The sequence below is a fragment of the Sarcophilus harrisii genome, chromosome 1, assembly GCF_902635505.1.
Source record: "Sarcophilus harrisii chromosome 1, mSarHar1.11, whole genome shotgun sequence".
Taxonomy (NCBI): domain Eukaryota; kingdom Metazoa; phylum Chordata; class Mammalia; order Dasyuromorphia; family Dasyuridae; genus Sarcophilus; species Sarcophilus harrisii.
Genome location: NC_045426.1, coordinates 86865608 through 86880503, shown reverse-complemented (window position 1 = coordinate 86880503; position 14896 = coordinate 86865608). Strand labels below are relative to the sequence as shown.

At 47.5% G+C, this 14896-nt stretch overlaps 1 protein-coding gene across 1 annotated transcript in view; it reads right to left on the bottom strand.

Annotated features, from left to right (window-relative positions):
• The window catches only part of ZBTB47 (zinc finger and BTB domain containing 47), a 47357-nt gene extending 34899 nt beyond the window's left edge, over positions 1–12458 (bottom strand). The window contains exon 1 of the mRNA XM_031959852.1: positions 11985–12458. Within this exon, the coding sequence (XP_031815712.1) occupies positions 11985–11987 (3 nt within the window). The 5' untranslated portion in view covers positions 11988–12458. The remainder of the gene's footprint in view (positions 1–11984) is intronic.
• Between the last annotated feature and the right edge of the window lie 2438 nt (positions 12459–14896).

The following is a 14896-nucleotide window of genomic DNA, read 5'->3' as shown; positions in this document are numbered from 1 at the left end:
TAGCCAGCAAGTGAGCCAGAAGCAGATTAAAATGCAATTGGGAAAACATTAACAAAATAAGTTTTAAAAATCATAGAATCTCTCTCTTTTTCTCTCCAATCTCTCTCCACCCCTTCCTTCCCCCTCCTCCCCCCCAATCAGGATTACATGATTTGCCCAGTCTCACATAGCTAATAAGTATTTGAACTCAGGTCCTTTTGACTCCAGGCCACTGCTTCATCCATCACTGTACCATGAAACTGCCCCAATATGTGGTTTCCTAATAGGCACCCACAGGGATCCTTATGTAGAGTTTAGTGATTTCTATTTGAATTTGGCTGTACTGCTCCTGGCCTTAAAACATTAGGTATGAAGATCTAACTCACCTGTAAACTAATTAATAGAGAAGCTGTTCCTACAGCTCCAATTCCCCAAATCCCACAAGCTTTAGAGCAGGCAAGTTCCAAGAGCCCCCAGATTCTTGGATCATAGAGGGCCTCCCCTAAAGCACCCGTGAAGCCTCCTGTAACATCCCTGACAAGCGGCCATCAGCCTCTGCCCAAAGGCCTGGGGCCCCAGAAGAGTGACCACCTCACCTGACGATCAGTCATCACAAAGTCCCTCCACCCACGTGAAATCTCTCTGGGTCACTCAGGCCCTCTGAGGCCATTGCTCCACGATTCTGCTGCTGTTCAGTCATTTTCAGTCATGTCCATGGCAGCCCTTCCTGTACTGAAAGACAGCCCCCAGAGATCCAAGAGCCTCAGACCTGGGAGGGATGTCAAAGGCGTCAGGTCCAGCCCTGGCCAGTGCAGGAATCCTCCTCTCAACAATAGCCTAAGTAAGCCTCTATCCTACCTTTACTTAGACAAATCCAGGGGCCATTTCTAGGAACGATCCTCTGAGGCAGCCAATTGCACTTTGGGCCACCTCTCATCCTAAAATCATAGGATTTTAAATCTGGACCCGGAATTGCCATCAGAGACTGCTTAATCCACAATACCCTCTCCACCCATTTTCCAGATGAGGAAATTGAGACCCAGAGAGATCAACTGACAAATGTAAGGGTCAGAAGTAAAATTTGAACCCAGGTCCTCTGACTCGGAACTAGTACTCTTTTTACTGTGCTTGCACCTGTGATCCACTGCTCCTACATTTGCTCTCTGAGGTCAAAGTTAAGACAATAAGTGTCAATATTCTTGAAGTCAGAGATCATTTCCCCTTATCTTCTCCAAATGAAATCTCCCCAGTCCTAGTCTCTCCTCCATCCTAGTTCGGATCAAACCTCAGCCCTGCTATGTGGTACCTCGATGACTCTGGGCAAGACAGTTCTCTCCCTGGGCCTCAGTTTTACCATCTGAAAACTGAGGGGCCTGAGTGAATGATGGCTAAGGTTCCTACCAGCTCTGAAGCCCACTTTTCTTCTGTACCCCTTAGGCTCAACAAAGGCTCCTTCTAAAATGCGGTTTGACCTAGGAAGCCTGGGTGACCTAGGAAGCTTCTGACCCTGACTACCTATATAGGACAAGGTACAATGAGCACATTAAATTTAACCGCTTTATCCAACCCCATGAAAGCCTTTCAAATACCCCAGTGCCTCCGATATTCCACAACCTGCTTCTTCTCCTCTCTGATCTGCTTGCCCTCTGACTTGTTTCCAGTTGTGTCCATGATATTTTAAGGACAAACATGGAAATAGGAGAGGTCTCCTCTAACCTGGGGCTCTGAGCTAATTACATAAAAATGAACTTCCTCTTGCATAAAAGATACCCTGTATCTTTAACAACCAATCTTTTTATTCCATTATCAGAAATGGATGGAGATGGCTAAACTGATCACACACTCTCCCAACCTCTGAGACAGAAGAAAAAAAGTAGAACCTTTTCAGAATGGCTCAGGGCTGCCATCTTCACCACCACCATCTCACATTTAAGGTACTTCGAGGGAGAGAATGCAACCTACCATTTCACAGATGTGGAAATGAAGGCTTAAGGAGAAGGGACTCGCCTAGGGTCATACTCTGGGAAGCAGAAAAGCCCAGTCAGGTCCCGGACTCCAAGCCCAGAGCTCATTCCACCACACCGTGATGCGTGCCTTTGGGATATCACTAAGTCAGACACTCAAAGTCACACTCTACTCATTACAGACTGAGGTCTGGACAGATGAGGGTCCTTCTAGAGCCTCTAGACATAATTTCTGGGCTCTCTAATCCCAGTCCCCTACCAGAAGGCCCCCGTACAGTGTTCTGGGAAGAGAATCAGAGTAAGAAGCATGATACCTGGGTCTGGAGCCCAGCTCTACAAATTACTAAACATGACCTAGGGCAATGACTCATCCTTCCAACTGTGGAGATTTGAACTGTGTGTGACCACTTCATGGAATTCATTATTTGCATTAATTGGGACCTAGAGCTTCAGTTTCCTCAACTATATAACATGAGGTTTTAACTAGACAAGTTCTAACGTCCTTTCCATGGCTAAAACTTAAGAACAAGTTCTATTTGAGGGCAGAGCTGGGAGAGCAATCTGGAGCCAGAATCAGGATTATGCACGCCCAGAACACTGTAAAAAAGCTCAGCCTCCAATCTGGCCCCTTTCTTGGCTCTGAATTGAGAAAGAAAAGGGGAGAAGCAGAAAAAAAACACAGGGAGGGGGAGAGGGATGGGGAAGGATAGAAAAGGGGGAAGGAGAGCTAAAGACAGAGACAGGAAGAGAGACAGAGACAAAAAAGACAAAGACAGAGAAGAGACAGAAACAGAGAAAAAGAGACAAAGAGAAAGAGAGAGTCAGAATCTGGAAGATAGATAGAGAGAGAGAGAGAGAGAGAGAGAGGGAGGGAGAGAGAGAGAGAGAGAGAGGAAGAGAGACACACACACACAAAGGAAGACACAGAGACAGAGAGAAAGAGACAGAAAGACAGAGGAAGAGACAGATCCAGAGAGAGACAGAGGAGAAAAAAGAGAGAGACACATACACAAGAAGAGACAGAGAGAGGCAGAAAGACAGAAAAAGGAAGAGATAGATCCAAAGAGAAAGACAGACACAGAGAAACAGAGTAAAAGAGAGTCAAAGTCAGACACAGAGAGACAGAGAGAGGAGTGCCTGAGCACATGTGTATCTGTACGTGTGTTCGTGCGTGAGCACACAAGAGTGGATCCCAGCTGGGGACTTCCATGCTCTCAGCATTCTGTGGGCAGAGGGAGAAGCCCCAAGGCAGAGATGCCCCGGACCTGCAGATCCCAGAGGGCCTGGCATCCGGGAAAGAACGTAGGTTCGTCCTCCACCTGGCGCCCGCAAAAGGGCAGGAGCTCTCTTCCCAACACCCTCTCCTTCTGTTCTGCCCCGGGTCCTCCCCCAGGGACACATCAGCAATAAAAACTACCCAGTGAAAGTGCTCTCCCCTCCCTCTTCACCTCCATCTGCTGAAATGCCTCTCAATGCCTGGCGTAGTAAACACTTAATAAAGAAATGTTTGTTGAGTTCATTTGAATTCCTTCAAGGCTCAGCTCAGATGACCTTCCCCTCTGGGGAGCTTCCCTCGCTCCTTCACACACAAGCAGCTGAAAGGGATTTCTCCTCCTGGAACCTTCGGGACCCATTTTGTCTGGCTCTCTCTTACCATCTGGTTCCCCTTCGCACTACTCAGCCACAGCTGGGCCAGCCCCGCACCCCAGACCCATCTGCCAGAAGTTTCCCCAGGGCAGGGAAGCTGCTCTCTCCCCTTGGAGCATCCCCCCGTATACAGCAGGCATTTATTAAATGTTTGTTGAACTGAACTGAAATCGGGGTAGGGGGAACAGAGGGGAGGGGATGATTACGGTTTTTCTCTCATCTTAGACATCAGCGCAGTCACTACAAACGAAAGGACTTAATGATCTCAATTCCATAACAAACATCTGTGTGCCTCAGGCACAGAATCCTGGCCCAGCCTGTTTGACAGTCTGCACAAAGCTGGGGGGGGCGGGAAGGGGGGACCTCCCTGGCTAACGGATAGAACTTGAGCACGCCTCAACACCCACCTGATGCAAGCACTAAACACTGCAAACTAGACCCTGGGGGACAGAGAGGGCTAGACTTGGAGTCCAAAAGGCCCGAATTCAAATCTTCCTTCACAGACCCTAGTATAGGGACTTAAACTCTCTCACCCTCCGTTTCCTCATGGGTAAAATGGGGATAACAACAGCACCCACTTTCTAGGGTTGTAAGATGAGATCGTACATATAAAAGAGCTCTGCAGACCTGAAAGTGATAGGGGAATGGTCTTAATGGCTGGGCAGCTCTGTGGCTAGAGCCTTGAGCCCAGGGTCAGGAAGACCTGAATTCAAATGTCATCTGACTTATTAGCTGTGGAACTCTGGGCAAGTCACTTAACCCCGTTTGCTTCAATCTCCTGGAGAAGGACTGTCCTTGCCAAGAAAATCCCACGGACAATATTGGCGTGCTGTGGTCCTTGGGGTCATGAAGTCAGGTATGACTGAACAATGCTGTTATGTGTGAGTTTTATTATATGGCCCACTACCACGACCTCCAGAAAGCCTTTAGAGTCTGCGTCTGTGTCTCTCTCCCTCTCTCTCTCTGTCTCTCTCTGTCTCTGTGTCTCTCTGTCTCCATCTCTCTCTCTCTCTCTCTCTCTCTCTCTCTCTCTCTCTCTCTCTCTCTCTCCTCTCTCTGTCTCTCTCTTCTCTCTCTCTCTCTCTCTCTCTCTCTGTCTCTCTCTCTCTCTCTGTCTCTCTTCTCTCTGTCTCTCTCTTCCTTCTCTCTCTCTCTCTCTCTCTCTCCTCCTCTCCTCTCCTCTCCTCTCCTCTCCTCTCCTCTCCTCTCCTCTCCTCTCCTCTCCTCTCCTCTCCTCTCCTCTCCTCTCCCCCTCCCTCCATTCCCCCCAAAAGGCAGAGAAAAGCTGAGGTTTTGCTGTCGCCTAGTTGCTGCTGCATCTCTCTGATCTCTGTCAATCCTCTCCGCAGCCTCCAATCCCTAGTCTACAAAACTCAGGGTGGGTTTCTGATTTTTTTCTAGGGCTGCCAAAAGCTCTCTCAGGTTTCTGTTCCCACTTTACCCAAGTTCCCTTTCTCACGCCCTCTCCATCTAGTGGCCGAGTCCTATCAATTCTTCCTCCATCCTCTCTGCTCCCTCAGGAGACACCTAACTGGCATCCAACCTGTGCTCACATCACTACCGCACCTACCCTTTAGCCACTCAATGGCATCAGATCCCAGGTTTTAATCCCCTGTAAAACAGATTATTCATTATTATAATAGCTGGTATTTTTATATGGCACAAAAGTTTGCAAAATGAATATATATACATAATACATATATATATATATATATATATAAATCTCCTTTAAATATTAATGACAACCCTGGGGAAGCAGGTGTTGTTATTATCTATGTTTTACAGATAAGGAAACCAAGATAGAGAGAGCTTAGGATAACAATGCTAGTAAGTATTTCTGAGGTAGGATTTGAGTTCAGCTCTTTCTAGATATTCATAATATAAAAACATATCTCTATCTCTCTCTCTCTCTCACACACACACACACACACACACACACACACACACACCATGACTCCTCTGCCCCTCTGCTCACAACCATCCATTCCTTTATCGGATTCTCAATAACAACCCCATGAAGCTAATAATCCAAGTAGCATTATTTTCATTTTACAGAAGAGAAAACTGAGGACCAGAATCACAAAGCTAGAAAATGTTTGGGTCAGATTCAAACTCAGATTCTCTGACACCAAACCAGTAGGTTCTTTTGTCAATACTTCCTTTCCACTTCACCGGAGCAACCTGTCAAATGCATTGCCTTCATAGCCCTTGTTGCTTTGCAAAATCTCAATGGACAAATAATCTAATCCTTCAGCTGATAATTACCAGCCTCCACTTCTAAAATGTTTTAACTTTATCAAGTACTTTTCTAACAAGCACCTTTCTCCTCATTTTATGGAAGAAGAAAGTAAGATTGCAGGAAATAAGGTGTTTGTCCAAGGTCATTCAGTTAAGAAGTATTGCAACTGGCAAACTGAGCCAACAAACCCAATTAGGGAAGCATTTGCTAAGTGCCTTACTATGGTCAAGGTACTGTGATTGGTGGTGAAGAGAGATAAAGAAATAGCTAGGACACAGATTGGCTATGAATGCCACAAATCACAAGGGACATTTCCAGTGCTCTGCTGGGGAAAATGTGGGATAGCTGATTTCTGAATCTAAGGGAATATAGTTGTGCATAAGAAAAGAAAAAGGTGAGGAACTCGGATGTGCAGGAAGAGCTGTAGGAATAGAGGGATGAAATCAGGAGAGCCAAGTCAGCATCACACCCAGGGAGTGCATCGACGGAAATGAAGAGGTCAGTCCCAGAAAAATGATTTCTAAAAGGCCGTGTACAGCCCAGGAGATGAAAGAGTGAAACCCATCTCCCTCCTTTTTTCTGGAAGTGGAGGCTCCTCAGGCATCTATGTGGTCAGATACAAGGCATCATATCAACCTTGGAGTCTGTCCTGTTTTGCTTTGAAATAAGAGAGGGTCTAAGGAAGGTAAGGCACAGAAACAGCTGTGATGTAATAACAAAAGGCATCAAAAATATTAAAATAAAATTAAAGGATAAATACTTTTTTTTAAATACAAGGAATAGAATTAGCCAGTAGAAGCTATCAGACAACAGGCAAAGAAACAGAGAAGGAATCCAGCCTCAGACACTAACTGTATGACCTCTTTGCCTCAGTTTACCTATCTGTAAAGTGAGCTGGAGAAGGAAATGGCCAACACTTCAGTATCCTTGCCAAGAAAACCCTAAATGGGGTCATGAAGAATTGAACATGACTGAAATGACTGAACGACAACAAAAACAAGGAATAATGTTCCTTGATGACTGGGCGGCTGGGCCAGGAGGAGCAAGAGAAGAGCTTATCTCCTATCTAGCCTTCAAAGTCACCAACATCATGGAAAGAACCCTGGTCAATAACAGATTTGTTTCTGTCCTATTTGTCCACAGACTTAGGTTTGATGCTCCACTTTGTCACTAAGAAACTGGATGATCTTAGAACACTTCCCAATGAGACAGACTTCATTTCTTCATCTGTAAAAGGAAGCAGTTGGACCAAAGGATCTCTTAAGGCCCTTCCAACTCTGACATTCCATGGTTCTGGGATTTCACAATCTGAGGGAAGGGATCCGTGTCTTCCAGGACCTTGGGAGCCTAAACCAGTCTCTGTCTGCATCCCAGCCCTCCTATTCCCCTCTCTGCCCCAGCCCCTCTCCCCACAGAGGCAATGCCAGCTGGCTATGCCAATAAGCCAGTTCTGAGCCCTGCCCACCTCCCTCAACCAGATGTGCTGGCTCCCACCAGGCCCTCCAGCTGTGGGCCCTGCCCTTCCCAGTCCAGCTGTGCTGGCTGTGACTTTTTCCAATTGCCCAGGAGGGGCCTGGAAAGATGACAACCCCCTATACCAGTGACTCTCCTTCAATCAATTAACAAGCATTTGGTAAGCCCACAACTATGTACTAGGCACTGGGGCTCCAAAGACAAACAAAAAGATAAAACCTATTCTCCAGGAGCTAACATTATCTCTGGGAAAAAACCCACAATGTATACAGGATAATTATAAAGACAATAAATACAGATAAATGCAAAGCGGTTAAATAAAAATGAGTTTAAAAGGGAGGAAAAGCTTCAAATCCCCTAGACTCCATGATCCCACCAGTTACTCCCAGGTATGTCCTGCCTCTATGTGGCCAAGCAAGATCCAGTGTCAAGGACGAACAAGTTCCCCACCCCTATGACCCCCACATTGGGGAATACCAGGTGGAGTGCACAATCACAAGCCATAAGAACCATTCAGCTTCATCTGAGCCATTTTACAGAGGGCAAAACTAAGTGCCAGAGAGTAAGAGAACAGCTGAATGAAGTTTCAAACCCAAATTTTCTGACCTTAAATCCAGAATCCTGTCCAGTACACGGTTCTGGCTGAAAGAACCTGGAACTTAAAGGGACCTTCCATACAATCTGGAACTGAGCCTTGAAAAGGTTTAAGATGGGACAGGAACCCACTTTCAAGCATCGGAAGGAAATCCCCAAGAAAGAAGAAATCAGCCTGTCCTATTTGGCCTCAGAGGGCAAAGTGAAGAACACCGAAAACAGGATAAAGGAAGGAATTTTTAGATCTCATATAATTGGGAACTTACTAAAAACCAGACGATGAAAATGCACAACAGGCTGCCCTGACGATGGTCTTCAGGCAAAAGCCAGGCAGTTTCTCATCAGAGAGGCTCGAGAATTCCTAACTGGGGCAAAGCAGGTCCAGGTGCCCCCAGCCAGAGATCTCTCCCAATTCTGAAGTTCTTCACTTATGTGAGAGAGCCCAGCCCTCTCATTTTACATTAGGGGGGACAAACAAGGTTCATGGCCAAGGTCACACGGAGAATAAGTGTCACAGGCTCTGAACCTAAGTTTTTCCAAACCCCCTCCTCCCTTCCATTCCATCTCCCCTCCATAATCCTTAAGAGACTCAGCACCTGCATCCTATTCCACCTCCAGGAAGCTTCCCACAATTGCCCTGTTAATATGAACCTTAACCCTCTCAGGCTTCACAGAGTCTTTCTAAATGCACTTGTGTTTTATTTCAAATGATGGTTCTTTGGGGGTTTATTTCTCCCCTTGCTGAACTTTCACTTTCATTGGCCTGGGACACCCACCTTCCTATCTCTACCTCCTGGTTTCTGTAGCTTTCTTCAAGTCCCAGCTAAAATTCTACTATTTGTGGGAAGCATTCCTGAAATCCTTCTTAATTCTAGGCCTTCCCCCAGTGAGGATTCCTATTTATCCGGAATACATTTTAATTGTACTCGACTGTTTATATGATGTCTCGCCCATAACATCATAAACTCCTCTCTTTTGCCTCTTTATTTTTCTAGCATTTAGCACAGTACCTGACATACAGTAGGTAGGTGCTTAATAAATGTTTAATGACTGACTAAATCTCAAGCTCCCATAAAACAATTATGGCTTCTCTAAACAGTCTAACTTCCCTCCAAAAGCCTAACACAATGGAAACTCAATAGACTATTAGTTAACTGAAAGAGGGCAAGTAGGTGGTACAGAGATTAGAATCGCTGACCTGGAGTCAGGAAGACTCATCTTCATGAGTCTAGCTTCAGACACTTGCTAGCTGTGTGACCCTTTACCTGTTTACCTCAGTTTCCCCATCTAGAAAATGAGCTAACGCAGGAAATACCAAACCACTCCAATATCTTTGCCAAGAAAGCCCCAAAAAGGTCACGAAGAGTTGGATGAGACTGAACAGACTTGAGGACAAACTCCTTTTCATAGCAATCTTTGCATCCCCAGCACTAGTTCGTACAGGAAGGTCTTTCCTGATTCAAGCATTTCATTTTAGAAGAATTACAGAAGAGTTATGACTGTAGAGGATGGGAAAGTGCTATACATAACAAAAGCTTTGGGTCTTTGGGGGTGGGAAGGAGTGACTTCAAAGGTTCAGGAAAGACCTCTCCCAAACAGCACCCTACTCACCAGCCATTATGTCTACAATTCCACTGGGACAGATGGATGATAAAGAAATGGCTTATTGTGTATCTAATTTATATTTTAATATATTTAACATCTACTGGTCATCCTGCCATCTAGGGGAGGGGGTGGGGGGGTAAGAGGTAAAAAATTGGAACAAGAGGTTTGGCAGTTGTTAATGCTGTAAAGTTACCCATGCATATATCCTGTAAATAAAAGGCTATTAAATAAAAACCAAAAAAAAAAAAAAATGGCTCAGTGCCTGCCAAAGGGTAGGACTGTCCCTTGCAAAAAGAAACAGGAAAGATTCTGGGTTTTGGTCCTGGACAGGTGAGCTCACTGACTTTGGGACTCTGGAATATACATCTGATTTGTTATAAACTTTAAAGAGAAATATAGAAAATGATGATAATAATAATAATGGTAATTCATTTTAAGTTAAAATTATGAGTCCTGATAAAATCCACATCTAGCTAACAGGATTTTTAGACATTAAAAAAAAGGGGGGGGGGATTTTAGAGACTACCTAGTACAATCTTCTCAATTTCCAGAAAAGTCTAAAGTTCAAGAAGGCAAGAGTGGTATAATGGAAAGCAGTGATCTCAAAGTCAAAAGATCCGGATTAAAATCCAGGTCACACTTACAACTGTTCCTACCAGTCACTGAAAGCCATCTCAATGCCATCTTCTCCAGGGAGCCTTCCTCATTATTCCAGCTGGTAAGGACCTTTCCCCTCAAACCTCCCATGAAACTTTGTGCCCAGTGACATGGGAGAAACATCGGGATGAAAGCACAAGGGTTAGACTGGACAGAGGCAGGTAGTGGGAAATGCAGAGATAATGAGCTCCCACATTCCCCTGCCTCCATCCTCTCTGCTGGCTGGAGAATCTCCAGCTCCAGCTAAGGGGATTCTCACAAGCTGCCTCCTCAAGTCCTTGATGACGAAGACCACCTAGCCTGTGTCTGAGTGCTTGACTGTCCTGATACGACCCCAAGCAAGGGCCTGGAGGGGGGTGCAGTTTGCTGAGCTTGCTGTTCTATCTTCACGAACAGTCTCCTGGGAGTCCTCTGGTGTAAGAGATGTCCTGCCATTCCATCATTCAGTGCCTGCTGAATTCAGTATCAGAGCTGACTCAACCACACACACAGTTGCCTCCCATACACATGCAGGACCCACAGGGGGTCTGGAATTAGAGAAGTCAACTCCTTCAAAAGCCTTCCCCCCAAATGGTTTCCTGGTGCTGTCAAGCCTCATGGATCCACCCTAAGAGGAGATATGGGACTGTGAGCTCTCTCCTAAATGCAGAGTAGCCCTCCCAGAGCTCCCAGGGCCCAATGTCCAGGTCGATGCTGAATGGGGGCAGCCCCTAGGGTAGGGCAGAGACAGGAGAAAGGAATTTAACCCCTTAAAGCTAACAGTTTCTCATTCATATTCCTTCATCCCAGGGACAAATCAACACTTCTAACCAGGCCAGTCACCTACGACTATTGCTAGCTCCTGGACTCTCCTAACCTTGTCCCAAATCACTCCCTGCTTTTTACTTTTTCGCATTATATATTATATTATATATCCCCAAGGGTAGCCTAGGAGTAGGGATAAATAGCTTGTGCTAGTTGGAGTGGGGGAATATATATAAGGAATTTCTCAAAGCCCCTTCGCCATCCAGAGTCAGTGGAAATAGAATAGTTCTAAGGGAAATGCTGAAGAGAGTCATTTGGAGCTGGGGTAAATTACACTGAGACAGCCTGCTGGGTGGGAGGGGGGGAAGCTGGGGACACTGGAGGGTCAGGTTTACTGGGACTGAGTGTCCAAGGGAATAGAAAGGAGGGAGCCTGGCAGTGGGTTTCTGTTTGGCAATTGGGAGGGAAGGGGAATTTGGAGAAGGAGAAACCTGGGATTTAGGATTTGAAGATGGTACAGAGAGCAGCAAGAGGTTCCCTGTTGGGATGAGGAGGTCTCAGCAGTTCTCTCTACTGCTTAAGAGTTTGGGGGACTGATGGGACTATGTGTGTGTTCATGGTTAGTTGAGAGAGAAGTCCCCTGTTATATTTGGGGAGAGGGTTGGGACCAAGAGGGAGGACAGGTTATTGGGGTGTCCCAGTTGTCATTCCACTTGGGAAATCTGGAGGAGGGTGAGGATGAAGGGCTAGGAAGCTGACTTTAATTGGAAGGGAGGACTAGCCCCAATTACCCTGGGATTTGGGGAATAAGGTTTAGGGAAGACAGACTGCTCATCTATCTAGTACTCTGGAGCTAAGGCCGGGTCCCCGCTGGGACTGTGGGGCTATGTTGCGATGGGGTCAAGATTTGTAAGTGAGGAGGCTGGCGCCGGCTCTGAGGCGGGGTGGGGGCCATGCTGGGGTGATGGGTGGCAGAGAGGCTTCGGGATGGGACGCTAGCTTGGGCTGACAAGGAGCTGTATATAGGTTGGGGGCTGGGGAAAGGAAGCTGGGGGATGGGAGCGGGGTCCCCACTGTCCTACCATTTTGCCGCCAGCGCTGGGGGCTCACAGGGCCCAGCTGGATCCTCCTCCTCCCGCCCCCGGCACCCAGGGCCGGGCCGCTCCATGAAGCGCCGCGCTGGGGGGGCCCTCGGGGACAGGGACACAGACCTGGACGTGGACCTCCGGTCTCCGCGCCGCCCGGGCCCCCGGGGCCGCCCCCCAGCTCAGCGCCTGGGGCATGGCCCCCCGGCTGGGGGAGGGGAGGGAGGGAAGGGGGAGGGGAGAGGCTGGAGCCGGAGCTCGGGGGTGGGGGGATGCAGAGAGGCTCAGAGCCCCGCGCCCATCCCGGCTGGGCGGCAACGCGGCGGCGGCGGCGGCGGGAGTCGCGAGCGGAGGCAGGAGATGGATGCGCGGCGGCCGGCGGAGAGATGCAGCCAGCCGGGGCCGCGCACGGAGTCCGAGCCTCTGCGGCGGCGGCAGCGGCTGAAGCCTCCCCGGCCCCGAGCCCCGGATTGGAGGCTCCGCATCAGATGGGGCGGCCGTCTGGACGTTTAAAGGGACAGGCCACCTTTTCCGCCGGCTCCGCGGGGCGCGCAGCGAGTCGGGAACGGGGAGCTGGGAGGGGAGGACACGCGTGGCGCACTCAGCCCACGCCCACCCGCTCCCGCCCCACGCTCCCGGGAATGGGGAGACGGAGCCTCGGCGATCGCAAAGATCTGGTCCCCTGGCTGAACGAACACAGTCCCTGGGGGCAGTGACTGGTGATATCCTCGGGGAGGACCGGGAATCTGCGGGAAGAGGGGAGGCTTGGAGGGGAACGGAGGTCATATGACCCATCCTCCACCTCCCCTTCAAAGCATCGTCTCAGTAGCTGTGTGACCTTGGGCAAGTCCCTACCCCCGCCCCCCGCGGGGACTCAGTTTCTTCCTTTGCAAAATGAAGGAGCTGGACGAAATGTTCTCACGTCTCCTTCCAGTTCTGACATTGTACGAAACCCACGAAGTGCTTCACCACGCCCCATCCCCACGCCCGACAGCTGCTGGGAAGTTCTTCCTAGGTCTAACCTTCTTCTCTTACGACTCTGGAACTGCATTTCTTCAAAGGTTAGCTCCTGGTGACATTGCTCAAGGCCCCACATCCCCCTCCCTTCTTTCCATCCAATCTCCCAAGTTCATTTATTGCCAAGACTGCTCTCGGGAAAGATTCTTTGCTTCCCCGATCGCCTCCACTGCCCAGAGACAAGAACTCCCCACTCCAGTCTTAGATAACTGTTCGGACTTTTATTCCCATTGATCCGTGTGTGTGCGTGTGTACACCCCGTCTCCCAACCACATGGGGTGCTCCCTTTGCCCAGGGAATTTTTGTCTCGTCTAACCTGCTCGGGGTGGAGTGGGATTGGGGTGGGGCAGAGAAACGTGCACACAGGAAAGGTGTATTCTGCAGATGTTTGCTGACTGGTCCTGATGCTCCGTGCCTCTAGTTTTACCACAGACCGGGATCTGCCAGGGAACACGTCCATCATCAGCCACAGACTGAATAAGGAAAAGAACCTGAGACCTTGGATGCTCCTTTCAGTTATTTATAAAATGAGGGGGAGGGCATTCTCCAAAATCTCTACCATTCATTTTACATTCTGACATTTAGTTTACAGAAGAGGAAACTGAGACCCAAAGGTGAAAGGCTATGCTCAAAGTCGCAAAGTTAATAAGAGGCTCTGTTCTAAGGACCCGTCCATATTGCATGACTTTGTGACCCAATCCAACACTAAGGCATTTTCATTTTAATAGAAAAATCCTTAAGACAAAGGAATGACGCTTTAATAGTTGGCTTTCAAGAATCAGTAAGCAGATGGGAAAGATATTTCAGAAGCAGGGAAATAGTCTATCTCTGTAGATAGGTAGCTAATTTTCCTATGCATAAGGGCAATTCTGGAAGTAACTTTCATTCTTCTCCTTTTTCTATCATCTACTTCTTCCCCCCCGCCATTCAATAATGGCTAGTCCTTATACCTAACCTGCCTGGATCTGGCATCTGAATTCCTGTCATGTTACCAAATGCCTGGTGGATATTTTTGAACTGGTCGTTCCACAGGTTCTTCAAAGTCACCATGTCCCCAGTAAGACTCATTATCTTTCCCCCAAACCCACCCTGAGCTTTTGAACTTCCCATCGCCAGCCTTCTGATCAGCCAACTTTGAAAGCTGTGTCATCACTGACTTCTCACTCTCAGCCCACACATCCAATCAGTTGCCCAAGCTTGTCATTTCTACCTTCACAACATTTCTTCAGTACAGGTCCCCTCTTCTCTCCACCCATACAGCAACCACCCTAATTTGGGCCATCATCTCCTCCCAACTGAACTATTGCAACAGCTTTCTATTGCAATAGTCTCCCCACCTCGAGTATTGAGAGTAGAGTGATACTCTAATTCATCTTCCACACAGCTGCTAAAGTGATTTTCCTAAAATATAGGTCACTCCCCTACTCAATAAACTCCTGTGGCTCCTTATTACTTCTAGGATCAAATATAATTTCTCTTTGGTATTTTAAAAGCCCTTCACAAGCTGCCCCCAACCTATCTTTCTAGGCTTATAACAAATTCCTTTCCTTTATGAATTTTTTGGTCTAGTAAATCTGTTTTCTTACTTCTCATAGAAGGTATTCCATTTCCCTCTGTGCCTTTGCATTGGCTATCCCATGCCTACAACACATCCCCCCCTTTGTTTCTGCCTCTTAGAACCCCTCCTGCCTCTCAAGGGTCACCTTAAATGCCATCTTCTACATGAAGCCATTAACAACTTGCCCATCTGCTAGTGTTCACCAATCATCTTAACCCATTTTCTTTCTATCTAATCTATCTACCAATCTAGATATATCTAGCTGTAGGGATTTATCTATTTATCTCCTTATCTAGATATAGCTATAGAGATGTGCTTGTTTATTTATATCGAT